A 16,396-nucleotide genomic window follows, 5' to 3' on the forward strand; every position below is an offset into this window, starting at 1 on the left:
ACGGTAGAAATACGAATGGGAGAGAAGTGCCTAAGCAAACGACTTTTGTACAAAGTTTCCCTTTTTGCTTACTGATAGAGTATCTCAGCATGTTTTAAGACCGCACAATATACAAGTATTATTTAATTTTTATTACAAAATAAATAAAATATTAAAACCAATATTGTAATACCAACTAACTGAGGAAAATAAACGAATGTATCAATAACATTAATGTGGAAATTCGTGTAAGCTACCGGAAGTTGCCGCGAGGGTAGTTTCCGCGTGGGCGCTCAGTGGCGCCCTCTGCCGCTTCCTGTTGTTGTGTTGCAACAAGTGGAATTGAAAGGCATGACTTCCTGCTTTATGTTATTACGATAACACGCCACTCACGCACTTATATTAAAAACTTTTATGCTATTCATTGATATAAAACTAAAACCCAAGATTCACTACTTCATACAAAGTGATATTTTTAAAACCGACTTAAGTTTAAACTCTATAATATTCATCAGTATTAAAAAAAAATCCAAAATTCACAGTCCCATCCAAAAGTACCAAAAAACTTCAATTGAAAAATAAACAGTTTTTATAGGACAAAACTTAAGTGAAATCTATTATTTAATGTAACATAAATAAGAAACTACATATGTAAACTTTGTATTTTTACTAAATTTGTATAAAATGTTTTGACATGTCGAAAAATTTTATGAACTTACTGTGTTTGTAGTTTCCGACAACTGTTTCGACTTCATCCGAAAGTTTTCTTCGGGGGGCGTACGGCGATTCGTGTCAAACGGCAAACACAATAAGTTTATAAATGAACATAAGTTAAAAAATAATAATGTATTAGCATGTTTGATTACAAAACTCACTGGCTATTAGTAGAAATTAGTGAAAGCGCGTTTTCTTTAGTATCGTTTCTAATTACGTATCTACGTAATTTTAATATATCTGTGGTACTTTTGAACTTTATTTCGTTATTGTATAATTAATAGAATGATAAATGGATGGATTGTTCATTAAAATGTGAAACAGGCATATAAAACTTCTTTAAAATAAAAATAAATCATTGACCGTTTGAGAAATATTTAGCAACTAATATTAATAATTATTATAATAATATTAAAATATTTTCATAACTATAATTTTTAATGGGGTAATTAAAAAGATTTGTTAACTACTGTCGTTGTGTGGACGAACAGACATTCGAAATTTTTTAATTTTTTTTTGTGTAGCTTAGAATGGCAAAGAAGCTGACAGCCCACCTAATGATAACCGTCACCTATAGACATAAGCAGTACCACAGACATAACAAAGTATCGTCCATGATCCTTTCATATATTGCCATTCCTGATGACCCTGACCTTATAATGACATACCTACATTTCACCAAGTATAATTTACATTTGTTTTGTTATATATGATTTTTTATTTGTCATAATATATCATTATCATAATTAATAATTTAAAAGTATTGTAACTTTAAATATTGTCTAAATGCAAATAATTACATAAAAAATAAAAACTTAAAAAAAGAATGTCGTAATTACTATTAATCTATGTTACTTTTTAAACTTATGTGCATGTTTCATTTATGATACCGGATCTCGGAAATTTACTCATAGTTGCAGTCCGAAACGAGATACTACAACGTAAGCGCCACCTAAAGTAGACTTCCGGATAAAGTTGAAACAATTGTCGAAAACGAGAAACACAGTAAGTACATTGAATAACCGATATTCGGTATTTTAATCTATATTCCTAAATTTATATTTAGAATAGACTAACTTCGACTGTTAAGTCCCTTAGAACACCGTACCGACTTCTCGTCTGAACTATTCCAATATTGGGTTCCCGCGTGACTGAGTACTGACTTATTGTAATTTATAGCGCAACTAACTCTTTCAGAGTTTATCTTACTGCTTATTTAAGACGCAATAATGAGGAGAGTTTCACCGTTTACATATAATTTTGCCATGTGGCCCCGGCATAGTATGGACCATCACTTTCTTTCTCGCGGGTGTCGTAGGAGGCGACTAAGGGAACTTAATAGTCGATGGATTGGCAGCAGCGTATCTCTTAAAACACCGCCGAAGTCTAACTGCGGTTGCTAACCCGCCTGCCAAGAGTGGCAACTACAAGCAAAACCCTCCAGTAGAGAGGCGTATGTTCAGCAGTGAAGAGTTAACGGCTGATGTAGTATATTGTTTTACATATAAAAATGAAAAATAAATGTAAATAATTTATCTAGTAATGTTGATTTTCTATATCCATTTCTATTTTTTTTTTATTATTATTATAAGAAGAAAGATTTGATTATTTGTTTGTAATGGAAAGACACAAAAACTAGGTACTCCGCAGATTTTAAAATTTTTAATATTTGTTTTTAACCTGTAGAAAACTACATTATCAGTGAGTAATCTAGGTTATATATATATATATATATATATATATATATATATATATATATATATATATATATATATATATATATATATATATATATATAGTTTAATACAAAATATTTATTTAATAAGTTTAATAGAAATAATAAAATTCCTCTCTTCAGTTGTAGTTGATCGTAGTGTCCAGCACTCGCTAGAAACTGTGTGGTCATATACCGAAACAAAAAGTAAATCGATGAATTAGACTTACATACCGAAGGTTCTTTGTTTAGATTACAAATAGGTTTATGTTTTGTACGTGGTTATTTATTTGAACAAGTTGATGTGACATTTTTTAGTTTTTTTTTTTTCAGTTTAGGCCGTAATTGTAGCTAAATAAGGGAACAATGTAACTATATTTATTATTGTAATACAGTACAGTATGAATCAGAATATTTATTATTAAAAAGTAATAAAACATCTACATCTCTACAATACATTTATTCTAAAACGACTAAGATAAAGTTATGTTTAATAAATGCAAAAAAAAAAATTCGTTCGCTCCGGTTAGTGTACAAACTTGGCCCAAACTTAGTCTATTTGGATTTCGTTTTATATTCATCGAAACAATTTTCACGTCTATTTCATATTGAAAGTTGAGAACACGTTCGAATACTAATATTATTAAACATACCTACTTATGAAGGCAGGAAGAGTTTGTTTCCAATAATGTTTCAAATAAAACAGATAAGATTTTTTATGAATTATTGGTTAAATATATTGTTATGCCTATTTTATTTGGGTTGCAAAAATACCATCAACTAGGTTTTTCAGATCTTCTGAATTGCTTTCAGATGCCTATTATTAGATTTCAGGTAAACTAGGTAACTTAATTTGAGCACCAAGTTATCGGTTAGTCACGACAGTATATAACGGTGGCCACCATCTACGGTATAAACAACATACCTTTTTTTTAGATTTTTCTACTTCTAAGTAGTGAGGTTTATGTTCAGCGGTGGACAGTTAACGGCTGATATGATGATGATGATGATGATGATGTAATTTAAATCGTATGTTTGCGTCATCTAAGAGCCTCCGGATGTTGTCCAAATCCAATTTAAGTTTGATGTCACAAATTGCCCAATATCAGGAATCCATAAAAGACACTTATGCTACACTATTGTAATACCTCTTTAGTTTTTAAACTTCTATTAGACTGTGTTCAAGTCCTCTTAAATGTCAATATTGATGACGTTGTATTTGTTTATAATGTTATCGGGTGTCTTTACGTATTTTCAAATAAATTGAACGTGTCAATTAAATAAAAATAAAGCATTATGTTTCACAAACATAAGTATATAATAGAAAAGAAAGAGTCTACATAGTTATCTGCTTTTTCTTTAAATAAAACAGGACAATAAGAATCATATTGGTAAGATCGCATTTATGTAGATTGAATTTCATTACAAAATCTTTTAATACTTACCAGAATTAATACCAGAGGGAGACTTTGTACAAAAGTCGATTGCTTGGGTACCTCTGTCCTATTCGTGTTTCTACCGTGAAGCAGTTGTGTTTGCATGGCTGTGTTTCGGTTTGAAGGGTGGGATATGGCGTGAATTTACAGGGTACAGAGGAATAACACCTGAGTCCTCAGGAATGGCAATACATGGAGGGTATCACGGGCGAAACAGTATACTCTGTTATGTCCATGGTGCTGCTCATGTCTATAGACGACGGTTACCACTTTCCATCAGGTGGGCCGTCAGTTTGTTTACCATTGTAAGTTGTATAAAAAAAAATTCGAAATATTTAGATTATTTAAAATTATTGTCACTTAATTGTTTCGGGAGTTTGTTTCATATAAATCCATCATTTAGCCATGTCAGTGAGATTCATGTAATCGGATAGAATGCATAGCATAGAATGAGCTATCCCTGTCCTTTTCCATGGGTGTTGGCGACTAAGGGAACTTAATACTTGAGGGATGAGCAACAGTGTCCCATTTAAAATATCACCAAAACCGAACTGTGTTTACTAACCCGCCTGCCAGGAATGGCAACTACTGGCAAAACCCATTTTGGGGATGGTTTATGTTCAATGGACAGTTTCAGTAGACGTTCTACTATGATGATGAAGTAGACATATCACCAGATTACATCATTTAATTTTCATTATTAATTAATAATTAAACAGATACCTACATTATTTAATTTTCAGTCAATCTAACATTTTTATAAATGGGCCCGAACCTAGTCCATCATAATGTGTTGTATATTCACATGCTGTGGTTGGGTGATTGATCTGGTACAAAGGTAAATTCAATTTCTATACATAATAATGAAGTTTTCCTCAAACAACGGAAGAGAATAACTAAGATAACGTAAATAGCTTGTAGCTACATAGCAAGTAATCACTATGTAGCTAGGTACTTTGAATGTTTTGCCCATACCTTTTGACAATTATTTACAGGGTACAAAGGAATAACACCTGAGTCCTCAGGAAAGGTAACGCATGGGCAGTATCATGGGCAAAACATATACTTTGATATGTCTATGGTACTGTTCACGACTATAGGCAACGGTTATCACTTTCCATCAGGTGGGCCGTCAGTTTGTTTGCTATTCTAACTTCATAAAAAAAATATTGTTACTAATATAATAAAATTGTAACTACGTCCTTATCTTTTATACACAGATACCGTCTGTAAGAAAAATAATTTGAGGATTCTTAAGACTAATAGAAACTAAAAAAATTTTTTTTTTTTATTTTCCAGTCTTGTACATTTTTTTATACCACTGAGGTAGCAAACAAGCATAAGGCCCACCTATGTATGGTAAGCGGTTACTGTAACCTATGAATGCCCTAAAGAAACCTCCTTATCCCCATGCTGTAGTCTCTTGGGAAAACCTCAGCATTTGTACCGGCATACGCAAACTACTATACAAAATTGGATGCTGTTTTAACAGTTATATTCCTAAAGATGTACCTTAAAATCTGGTTTATTTTTATCATAATACGTCATATAGAAATGGCCTTTTTCATTGGTTTTTCTAATTCTGAAATCTACTGGTACGAAGTATCGTGCAAAAATCTAAGTATGTATATAATATTTATATATAAAAATGGAATAAAGGAAGAGGTACCGAATCGATTTATATATATATATATTTTTTGAGTGCATATATTTTGCGATATTTTATTTTCGCCAATTTATAAACCAATTTTTAAATTATTCTTAGTATTTTTTTTATTATATTCATAGATATAGTTTTATCGAAAGTATTTTCCGTATTTTTCTCATGTTTTCTTACTATTTATTTGTTGGGTTTCTTTTTTGTAAATAACAACTTAGTAACAACCGATGAGAAAACTTGTTTTTAATAAATAATCATCCGTAATGGTTAATAATATTAATTTTAAATTGAAGTTATTCAAGTGAGCGACGTGGCTTTATTAATTCAAGCTCTATTTAATTGACATTACTGATTGGAACGCACGATTGGAAATATTTAGTTAGAAGATCTTCTATCCGAAAAGTTAGCCGCAGTTGAGAATAATTTACTATGTACCTACTAAGCATATACTATCTATTATGTATCTATGACTGTCAAAAGAAAGAGTACAAATTTTCAACAGCCTCGAGTAAATATTAACAATGATAATAACCCAATTAAATAGCCAAGCGGCAGTAAATTCATTCCGTCCCTGCCACGTCGCATTCAAATACCCGCAGTAAATAAATTGTAGCCAATAATCAAATCTTCTCTTCTTTACATAAAGTCCGATCTGAAATTCAACTACTATACATACATAAATATCCAACTTTGTTAAAATAATCTAATGAGATATAGCCCATTGTTTCAAATATATTCTGTAGTCGACTTCAACGAACAACTTAGATTATAAAGTGTACATATAGATTGGTAGTGTAAGAGAGAAAAACACAACATAGACTCGTATGTTAGAGCGATTTAGACAGGACATTAATCTACTCAGTATAAGCTCGAAGTTGATTTGCCGGAAATATGAAAAAGACAAGTTCCAATTATTTTTAAGTTGTAGAGGGAAATTAACTTTAAATGAATGTAATTAGTTACAATTGTCTTGTACCTGGATATAATAATTAATTATCTAATTATAATATCATTAAGTAATAACAATTATAACATACAACAAGAATATTTCGTTTAAAGGATAAATTTTATCATTTTAAATGAAATATTTTGTATAAGTATTGGTAGAAACACATCCAATTAAACCCAAATAAAATTCTGAATGTCCACGAATTGAAATAAAAATTATAACAATTGATTTAAAGAATTGTCACTTTTATACATTTACAAAATACTTACACTAGTGTAACTCTTTTCTTGTCCCGTTTTTGTATTTATAAAGCCAATCTGTCTTTGTGTGAGTAAGTTATACTGCATTTATGACGGGCTGACAGGCCAACTGAGCTGACTTCATCCTCACCTATCATTTCTCACTGGTATCCACACATTCATAGTAGTAAACCAATACATAGCAGACAGGATTTCCATTTAATTATCATCTCATAAAAATGACCGTTTATGAGGATGTACCTACTAATAAGGATTAAAATGTACATATTATGTTTATTTAAAACCTATTTAAATTGATGGCACAGAGAAAACAAATGTAAATAAACCCTTAAAGATGCCTTCACCGGCGAAACAGTGTATTTATTATCTGTGAAAGAATTCCATTTTGGAAATAATATCAATGTTTAATTTCAAAAAGATGTAATAGGTATATATTAATAAAAAAAAAACGTGCTACATATTAATAGAATCAAGAATATCAACCTGTGTCTAACAATTTATAATTGGATCTGTTACTGATTAATTAATATTATTAGTATCAATGTACATACCATAACGGTTTTGTTATGTTTTCCGTGCACTCAATTCCAAGTAACAATACGAGAGTTGTTAGCAATCTAAATTTGATATTCATGAGTTTCGTCTAGTCTTATTGATTGTAAGAGTTTCAATGAATTATACTGAACCAAATATAATTATATTTAATTACAATAATCTTACAACAATACAAATCTTATGCATATAGGTCTACCTATTATTAAAAAAATATAGTATTCTTAATCCTTTTTCTTTTTTGATGCCATTATTTTATTATATTATTATTATTCAAAATCATAGAAGAATTTTCTATCTGTATAACTGATCATTTTAACCAATGAAACATGGGTACCCTAATATATAGCACATTCAGATGTCGAGTTAGTATGGGAATCTAAAAATTATTTACCGCTTTTTAATTTTTGTTTTACGAAATTTTTATACTCCTATATTCTACAGCACGAATAGATTCTCAGTTTTACGTATTTACTTCGATTTTAACTTATTTAGTTATACTAAATAGGTAAAAGATATTATGAATGCATCAAGAGATTTCGCTTTTTGTGTATGTTATTCCGCAATTGTTACTTCTATGTTATGATTAGTCCTTTACAGAGTAAACTGAGACAAGCGAATGCCAAAGCCGCTATCTTTACAAATTTCCCTCACTATATCCGCTTTCATAATTCATCTCACACGAGGACTGGTTTATCTAGGTTACTTTAAATCCACGGTCTATCTAATTATGGTATAAGTTTATGGTATAGGTACCATATGCAGGACGCATTACTTGCTTTCTACCACCGTTTCACTTACTTCGTAATCTTTACGTATACCTTCTTTCTTTCCGGTATTTACTTCCAGTCCAATACACGAATATCATGCGTGCTTCCTAATAGGTTCCATACATGGAACGATAATCGTAACAATCAATTTTTCGATAAAATCACATGTATGGCAATATCGCATCCGATCTTTTGTTCGAACAATAAAAAGCTATTATCATGGAAAACCCCCGAATACATTTGATGTGATCTCAGGATCGTTCGAACAATGGTACGTGCATGGTAAGATCGAGTGAGATCGTCGTTTTCATTCGTAGTGTTGCCAAGATAGCCACCATTTTTGAGGTCTGGCAACTCTTAATCAACCAATGCAAAAGTATGAACCGACACTTTATAATGCCAACAATTTTGAAATTATTAACACTTAGTTTCAATAAATTAAGTACTTAATAATATTGATTCGTGGGCAGTCTCTTGCGCATATCTAATATGCTTTCTCTTCTGCTCCCCTATACAAGTGGCAAGTGAATACGTCAATGGAATGAGACATCCGACGTTGTTATCTTATTCTATATCACGGACTCGCTAACGATGTCGATGGTATCGATGAATTCGCTTACTACTTGTATAGAAGGACTGGAAATTATTCGATTACTATACGAGTACACATCCTCGAGATTATCGTTTCATCAATAAATCGTTATTATATAATTTAAATTATTTACTATTTCTTTAAATGTTTGCGGAACCTTCGTAGCTTAAAACTATTACTACAACATGCGTATGCAATAAACGAATTACTCCATCAACTAATAAAGGAAAAAAGTTATTTTTTATTTGTATTAGATATTCAAAATGTACTTAATCGATTTTAAGAATTCTGTCTCCTATGGCAAGCTACATTGTAAGTGAGAAACATGAACTGTGGATTATTTTTTTAAAACCGTACAAATCCGGGAGTAATCGCTAGTGTGCGTATAAAATGGCTAAATTTCAAATGTGAATTATCCAACACTCAGTACTGTAATACCATGCATAATGGGGGGATTGAATTGTTAGTAATGCGGGTTACTAGTTCCATTGCTAGCAATATACCCTATCAGGGCGACATCTACGTGATCCCCATGGAAACTATCGTGCTAAATTCCAGGTATATTCATCACGGTGTGCTAACTGACCTGCCTTTTCATACTCACCTATCATCCCTCACTGGTGACCTGCCAGCGTATACCGTTAGCGCAGTCGGGACTATCATTCTATTATCATCCATTAAAAAATAACGCCATGCATAATTTCACAGGTTATGGACTTTCACCATGTCGTGCTGCATCAGCTCGGCCGTTTGCTGCGTCATAGTTACCGCCTCGCTTTCTGGTGTAGCCTTGGGTTACAATTACTCGCTAGCTGAATACATTGACTTGAAAGGTCAGTACTTCTTTACAAATCGTGATAAATTGTCTACTATTATTAGGGAAAGTCAATTAGAAAATAAATTAACTATTACCTGACAAATTACCAGTTACTATCAAAAATAATTCTACTTGTTGGTGTGAGAAAGACTGTTTTATGTTTAATTATGGTAGAGGAGCGTTTACGACAATATTTTTTTTTAATCAGACCATTAAAAATTAAGTGTGTCAAAACACAGAGTATAAAATCAAAATACAAATCTATAGGAGTGGGTAATATATAGTAATATCTATATATTTTAGTTACAATATCTACTAACTCAATAACGAATATGATAACCATCTATTATCCAATGTTTAATGTCGAAGAATCCAGTCGAAATTAATATAGATATCTGATTGATATGGGCAATATCAAAACAGGTATGACCTTTTTTCTCACATCAATGCCCAGACAAACCCAATATATTAGAGCAGTATTGATATTACTCATGCCTACAGATCACTCTTGGCTGTATTGGCTCATGAAAGTTGGACAAAGATAATAATAAAATAACGACCTAGGGGATAATTTACTATTAATATTTAGTCAGTAAGGTAAAATTTAGTTGTAGCAACGTAGCGTAGTTGCAGCAGTTAATGATTATGATAATGAATATGATAATATAGATACTTCATGTCTTAGTTATTAATCTATGTAATAAATTTCAGAGACAAACGTGTCAGTATATTTGAAACGAGGTGTGTTCGACGACGAGGTCGTGGATGATATGGACTGGCGACGAAGTGGACACATGCCGATGGCTGGCCACATTGGAGAATCTAATCGTAAACAGTTGTATTTAAAATAAAATATATCATAAAAGTTTATAATAAGGACCAATTCAACAATCGACAATTTCTTTTTTTTTTTTTTTATAAAAGACAAAGCCTAAAAAATATAGTGTTCAATGCAGCCTTTATTATTTTTATTCGAAACATGTAATTTAGTAAATTCTAAAATGTCTTTAATAACCGACTTAAAAAACATAAGTTACCAATTAGGCTGTAATTTTTATGTATCTATGTTGTATAATATTTTAGTTCATCCTGAACAGACCTTGATTTCTCTATATCTTTATATTAATCTAATACTAATTTTGTTAAGAATTAATTTTATTTTAGAATAAAATGTTAAAATTACCTGTCATTACACATACATAATTAATTTTTTGTAACTTTGAAATTATTAAGTCAGAAACGGAGCTCCAGAGGACGAGGAAACTACTTTACGATCAGGTCGAAGGCTAGACGATTCAGTCTTTGAGTCGGATGAACAAAATAAGTACGAAGGTTCCTTGATGAAGTTGACTGCGAAGGCTCCTGATCCAAGCACTAAAGCAGAGGGTTACACAGCAGATCCAATGATGGCAGAGGTACTTTATGTATAGTTTTAAATTAAAGTCGGTATTTAAAAATCTATTGTATATACCTTTTAATGAAGTTTTACGAAAAACCTCAACAGAGTTGATCTGTCTAATATAACTATATATAAGTATTTTAAATGTACCAACATTATTTTGATTTCAGGTCATTGCAGGTATTAAAATTATTTATAATCATACTATTAATTCATTACCACCCGTCTATCGTCCATTGCCGAACATAATTCTTCCTCATATTTCACCACAAAGTTCGACTACCTCCATCTTAATCAATATCAAAATATGAACTTTATATCTATATTTAAACAATTATTTACAAGTTTCCTATATACTAATATTATAAAGAGGATAAACTTAATTATAATAACATCTGAGTCCTCAGGAATGGCAACGCATGAGAGGTATCATGGGCGAAACAGTATACTCTGTTATGTCCATGGTACTGCTCATGTCTATCTATAGGCGACAATTACCACTTTCCATCAGGTGGGCCGTCAACTTGTTTGCCATTCTAAGTTGTATAAAAAAAAAATTTGTTTGTAATGGATATACTCAAAAACTTCTCAACCGATTTTAATAAATCACCTATAGACATCAATAGAAAGCTACAGTACCAGCCAGTGACATAGGTTATATATTATTGTAAAAGCGATAGTATTTATTTATTAATTTTATTTAACTCTTTATTGCACCATAAACAAAAATATACAATGACAATTCAAGTGAAATACAGTAACAATAACTCAGATTGAAATATACACATAAAGGTACAAAAGGCGGTCTTATCGCTAGGGCAATCTCTTAAGTATATAGTATTTAATAGATTTCTTTATAAATTTTTACAGGTAATACAAAAATATCCAAAAGGTTCCCTCGACCAGATAAAAGCAATCCACAGTGTCATGAATATGAGAAAATTTAACAGCCCACAGCGCACGACCGTGAAGCATATATCAACGGCATGTTGTATTTTTATATTGCACATGTAGATACAAATAAACATACAGACGCAAGTATTTCAATTTATATGAAAACTAATCGTTATACTACTAAAGTAATTAATGAACTACAAAGGCCATTTATTAAACCACTTTCAATAAAGCTCCATTCTTTACTGTTTTTGCCAATTCTGTAAATTCTTGTAAATTATAAATATAATATGTCGAAATCAGCTGAATGTATTGAAAAACAAACAAGCTGACAGTTCACTAGATGGAAAGTGTATGGTCGCCTACATATATTACAGGAATTAATTTATTAATTGCCATTATTCCTTTAATATAGATATGCATAACCGTCGGCATCGCTAAATATATACAATCGATTCTTCTTTTGAGGAATCTATTATTTGAATACTACCTAGTATACCATACTAAGGACTGAAAAATTTATTAAGAGCGCCAAGAACCAACCATATACTTTACAATAAAAAAAAATATGAAAATGATTGCTAAATATATAATATAATTTCAAATTGATTAAATGCCTGGATATTGGATAAAAACTATTTTATCCAATATCAGGCCAGTCCAAATACTTATAAAATATTTCCAGTACTCAAGCGAAAATTAAAAGTAAACGGTTATTGTTCACAAGTTTTGTGAAAAACAACTTAAATACAATGCATGATAACGTTAATTCTTTCTTCTAGACCACAATAAGTTATGACGAAAAGTTTGCGGCACCGTATGGTCCCGGATTCGTTGAGGGTGCTCCCCAACCCAATATGTATATTGGACAACGCAGAATGATTGACGGTCCAGATGAAGTTCCCCAAATGAATATCAATCCAGCTAGATTCGCAGTTCCTGATCGAAACATCGGCTCAAAAAGCAATTGGTACTATCCAAAAGTTACCAAGAAGCCACCGCTAGACTATTATGATTTGCAAGTCAACTATAACACAAAGTACGAGTATCCACCACCTGTTACATTTAGAACAGGCCCAATAAGACCAACACGACCATCAAAGAGACCAATACCAACACTAACAAGTATGCAATCAACAATAACTGCCGACAATTCCATTTCTATGAAAACTAATATCAACTACCTACCAGAGAATATAAAGGAACACATTTTAAAGAAATTCGATTTACCAAGGCAAGTTGTGATGTTTTTTGATCCCACCGCTGTCACCATGTAGTGAATGTAATGAAACGTCTCGAGTGTGAACAACAACTACTTTATTACTGTAGTACCCACATATATATTTATTTTATAATTACCCACGACAAATAAAGATTTTATTTTCTACTTTATTGACTAGATAGTCAGATAAAAAACGAAGAAAAAGCAGAGGCTCTGTTATGTTTTGCTATAACATATTATTTATTTTGAATTATAAATGGCAAATAAAATAATAATTCACCCTAAGAATTCACCGAACAGAAAGTCTGTTTTGTCTCTAGATCCATAAACTAATTTGACATAAAACTTTAAGTCGGTTTAAAAAGTATTTTACGCGTTCATTAGCACCGCATTTATTTAGTGTCTTTTTTTGTTTGTAAATATGATCCTTATGTCAGTGTTTCCACTGACCTTCTTACAACTGGTTTACAATATTGGTTTCAGGTAGATACCTATTCGCCTGTGTTTCTTTTATTAAAATTAGAATAAATAATATTTCGTTATTACTAATTTCCAGTTATATGAATAAAGAAATTATGAATTCACAAAAAGAAGATAATAAATCAGAATCGGAAGATTACGAGGAAGATTCCAAAGGTTTTCCAGTTAGAAGGAAAAGGAATAATTCTAAAACTGATACTTCTGATTTATCAAAAGCAAATCTGACCGTATCTAAAGTTTCTTCAAGTTTAAAAATTGGTAAGAATGATAATAAAAACTTTCTTGACACCGTATTTGCAGATAAATTATTAATTATATCGAAGACGAACAGGACAAATAAACAATTGAACGTAGAAGTTGAAGATACAAGTGGAATCATTTTTACTAAAAAAATTATACATAAATTCAATTACCTTGACTAATAAGATATATTTAAACATTATAATTTTTATATTTTATTTTTTGTATAGCAAAAATTTTTGTTCTTGTATTTTGTGGCATAATTATGTAATCTAATTAAGTATACATTTCATTGCTGTGATTTGATAATAAATCTAATATTGATTTCAAAGACATTTTTCTGTATAGTACACATAAATCCTCACTGACAAACACATTTTCGTAATATGTATATCCTATTATTGGTTTGATCAAGATGGATACAATGTATTTGTGTCCTTTCAATACGTTGGAATTACAGCAATGCCGTTCGCTCTGTATATTTTAGTGACTGTTTATTTATTGTTCTCTACCATCGGCAAATAAATGTACTAGAATTGAACATTTGGACGTATGCAGCTGTTTGATAGTAACATTGTGCACGGTTGCATCATTTACAGATTCGTGTTAACTATATTATTTATAAACAAATCATTGTTTAAATATATTTTCGGCTTTGTAGCTCAATTACTGCACAAAAGCTCTATTTTGACTATTACAATTCAAAAGGCAATGAATATTTCCAGAATGTGGTAACCCTAAATTCTATAGATAAGAAAATTATTTTATAGAATAAATAGCAAGTCAATAGATGATATAGCAATTATATTTAGACGAAATATTTAAAAGAAATGTAAAAACAAAAATCCACTTAGTGACAGGTAGTGAAAAAAAAAACTATTAATTTATTTGTTTACATTTTATAAAAAAAAATAAGAAATAAATACTTGAGGTAAAATGATATAAAATACGAGCCTATCACTAATATAATTAAGAGACACACAATGGAATGCATTATTTTTTTTCATGCAGTAAATTTACAATGTTACCTTAGTTTCAACTTGTTACATAAATTTTCAAGATCTACGGCTTAAGTGTTCTTCGAGAAACTTTGAATTTATTGCTCGAATTATTATGATGAGAGTAAGTTCTCTTGTTGAATAATAATTATTAGTAGCATAATAAACGCTATGGCAAAATAATTTCATATTAAAATCCTTACTAATGTTATAAATGTGAAAGTGAGTTTGTTTGTTACCGCATAGCGCCTCAACAAGTTAACCAATTTATATGATATGATATATTGAGAACGACATAAGTTTGTTTTTAGCCCGATCTGTGAACATGTCCCGATCATGTGGACGTAGTTACGGGTAAAGCTAGTACATATATACATAGACTATAAAATCAGTAATACACTCTTCTAGGGGGGAAGGGTTTGTTAGTAATACTGACTATCAGTCACATTGCTAACAATATACCCTATTAAGTCGACCTCCACGTGGTCCTCCCTGGAAACCATCATGTTGAATTCCAGGTGTGTTCATCACGACGGGCTAACTAACCTGCCTTTTCATTCTCACCTATCATCTCTCCCTGGTGCCCCGCCAGCGTATACATTTAGCGCGGCCGGGGTTCTCAATTTATTGTCATTAATAAAAAAAATACCCTCTTCTTTTATTCATCATATCTTACATAACTACTAATTATTGTTCCATGTAAAAATAAAATTAACTATACTTAGTGAGAAATACCGATTCAAATATAAGTATAAAAAGAAAAAGAAGCAAAAACTCCGAGTACAGAGAAAACGTTAAAAAATTAGATTTTACTTCACAAAAAAAAAACATTATTTAATGTAAAAAAAATTACGTCCAAATAAAAAAAAAAGTTAAAAATTATAACTTTTTTTTTAATTCAGAAGTTTAGTAAAACTATTTACGAAAATCCTCTCTCGACCAACACTCGGCTCAACCCCCATAAAGTTGATGACAGTGTTAATATGACAATACAATTTGCCAGTCAACTTAGTTCACTTCGGTTTAATAACGGCCGCCCGGGCTTATCTTCGACCACAGACATGGTAACCTCAGTTGAATGAATTCAATCTCCTCAGTAGCACAGTAAATATCACGTTTTGTTTGTACTTACAATATATCTACGCTAGGTGTAACCATAAATCTTTAATATCCGTGTGTTATCGATATTCTAGACTTAGTATCTAAGACTATGAATGTACTCATTATACCATAGACTTAATATAACGTATTTTATAATCTAAGCATAATATATAATATATTATGACAGAACAGAATTTCAAAACGACAAACTTGAGTTTCCGGTGATAACTCAACAGCTAAGCACGCCGTGTTAGTATAGGAGGCCTAAATTTTTTGTCGGTTTTCAATCTGCGAAACCGAATATTTTTTCTAATCTCTAAAGAAGAGATTAGAAAAAATATTCGGTTCTCTAAAGAAGAGATTAGAAAAAATATTCGGTTTCGCTGATAGAATACTCTTTCAAAAGACGCTAACATTTTGATTTCACCCCATACAAATTGAAATAGTATACTTTTCCAGCTTTCTCTAATTTGTATTGTAATCTTAAACTACATGTCTAATACTTCCAATATCTTATAGGAAACTACAATGAATCTTAAGTTCAGTATTTTTAGAATCTAGATGTGTACCTTAGATTGTATAGATAGAGTATTTGTACAAACGCTTCGAAAAAAGCGGG

At 31.0% G+C, this 16,396-nt stretch overlaps 3 protein-coding genes across 4 annotated transcripts in view; 2 read left to right on the top strand and 1 right to left on the bottom strand.

Annotated features, from left to right (window-relative positions):
* The window catches only part of LOC113509282 (beta-3 adrenergic receptor-like), a 116,643-nt gene that overhangs the window by 5,754 nt on the left and 94,493 nt on the right, over positions 1 to 16,396 (bottom strand). The gene's annotated exons all lie outside the window — the stretch shown is intronic.
* Positions 3,651 to 11,145, top strand: LOC128201166 (uncharacterized). The gene is made up of 5 exons (XM_052897233.1): positions 3,651 to 3,798; positions 4,587 to 4,681; positions 9,335 to 9,459; positions 10,155 to 10,271; positions 10,677 to 11,145. The coding sequence occupies exons 2-5, from the start codon at positions 4,632 to 4,634 to the stop codon at positions 10,871 to 10,873; spliced, it is 489 nt and encodes a 162-aa protein (XP_052753193.1). The 5' UTR covers positions 3,651 to 3,798; positions 4,587 to 4,631; the 3' UTR covers positions 10,874 to 11,145.
* Positions 13,219 to 13,927, top strand: LOC128201167 (uncharacterized). Its single transcript, XM_052897234.1, has 2 exons — positions 13,219 to 13,441; positions 13,515 to 13,927. The coding sequence occupies exons 1-2, from the start codon at positions 13,380 to 13,382 to the stop codon at positions 13,858 to 13,860; spliced, it is 408 nt and encodes a 135-aa protein (XP_052753194.1). The 5' UTR covers positions 13,219 to 13,379; the 3' UTR covers positions 13,861 to 13,927.

The sequence above is a fragment of the Galleria mellonella genome, unplaced genomic scaffold, assembly GCF_026898425.1.
Source record: "Galleria mellonella isolate WM207_F2 unplaced genomic scaffold, CSIRO_AGI_GalMel_v1 utg36, whole genome shotgun sequence".
Taxonomy (NCBI): Eukaryota; Metazoa; Arthropoda; class Insecta; order Lepidoptera; family Pyralidae; genus Galleria; species Galleria mellonella.

What these genes read in the sequence shown, in the direction of transcription:
- LOC128201167 (XM_052897234.1), top strand. Translation starts at nt 13,380, where the DNA reads ATGATCCTTATGTCAGTGTTTCCACTGACCTTCTTACAACTGGTTTAC. An exon ending in GTTTACAATATTGGTTTCAG is followed by an intron (nt 13,442 to 13,514) that starts GTAGATACCTAT and finishes ACTAATTTCCAG; the next exon opens with TTATATGAATAAAGAAATTA.
- LOC128201166 (XM_052897233.1), top strand. Translation starts at nt 4,632, where the DNA reads ATGTGTTGTATATTCACATGCTGTGGTTGGGTGATTGATCTGGTACAA. An exon ending in GTGATTGATCTGGTACAAAG is followed by an intron (nt 4,682 to 9,334) that starts GTAAATTCAATT and finishes ATAATTTCACAG; the next exon opens with GTTATGGACTTTCACCATGT. An exon ending in CCACATTGGAGAATCTAATC is followed by an intron (nt 10,272 to 10,676) that starts GTAAACAGTTGT and finishes GAAATTATTAAG; the next exon opens with TCAGAAACGGAGCTCCAGAG.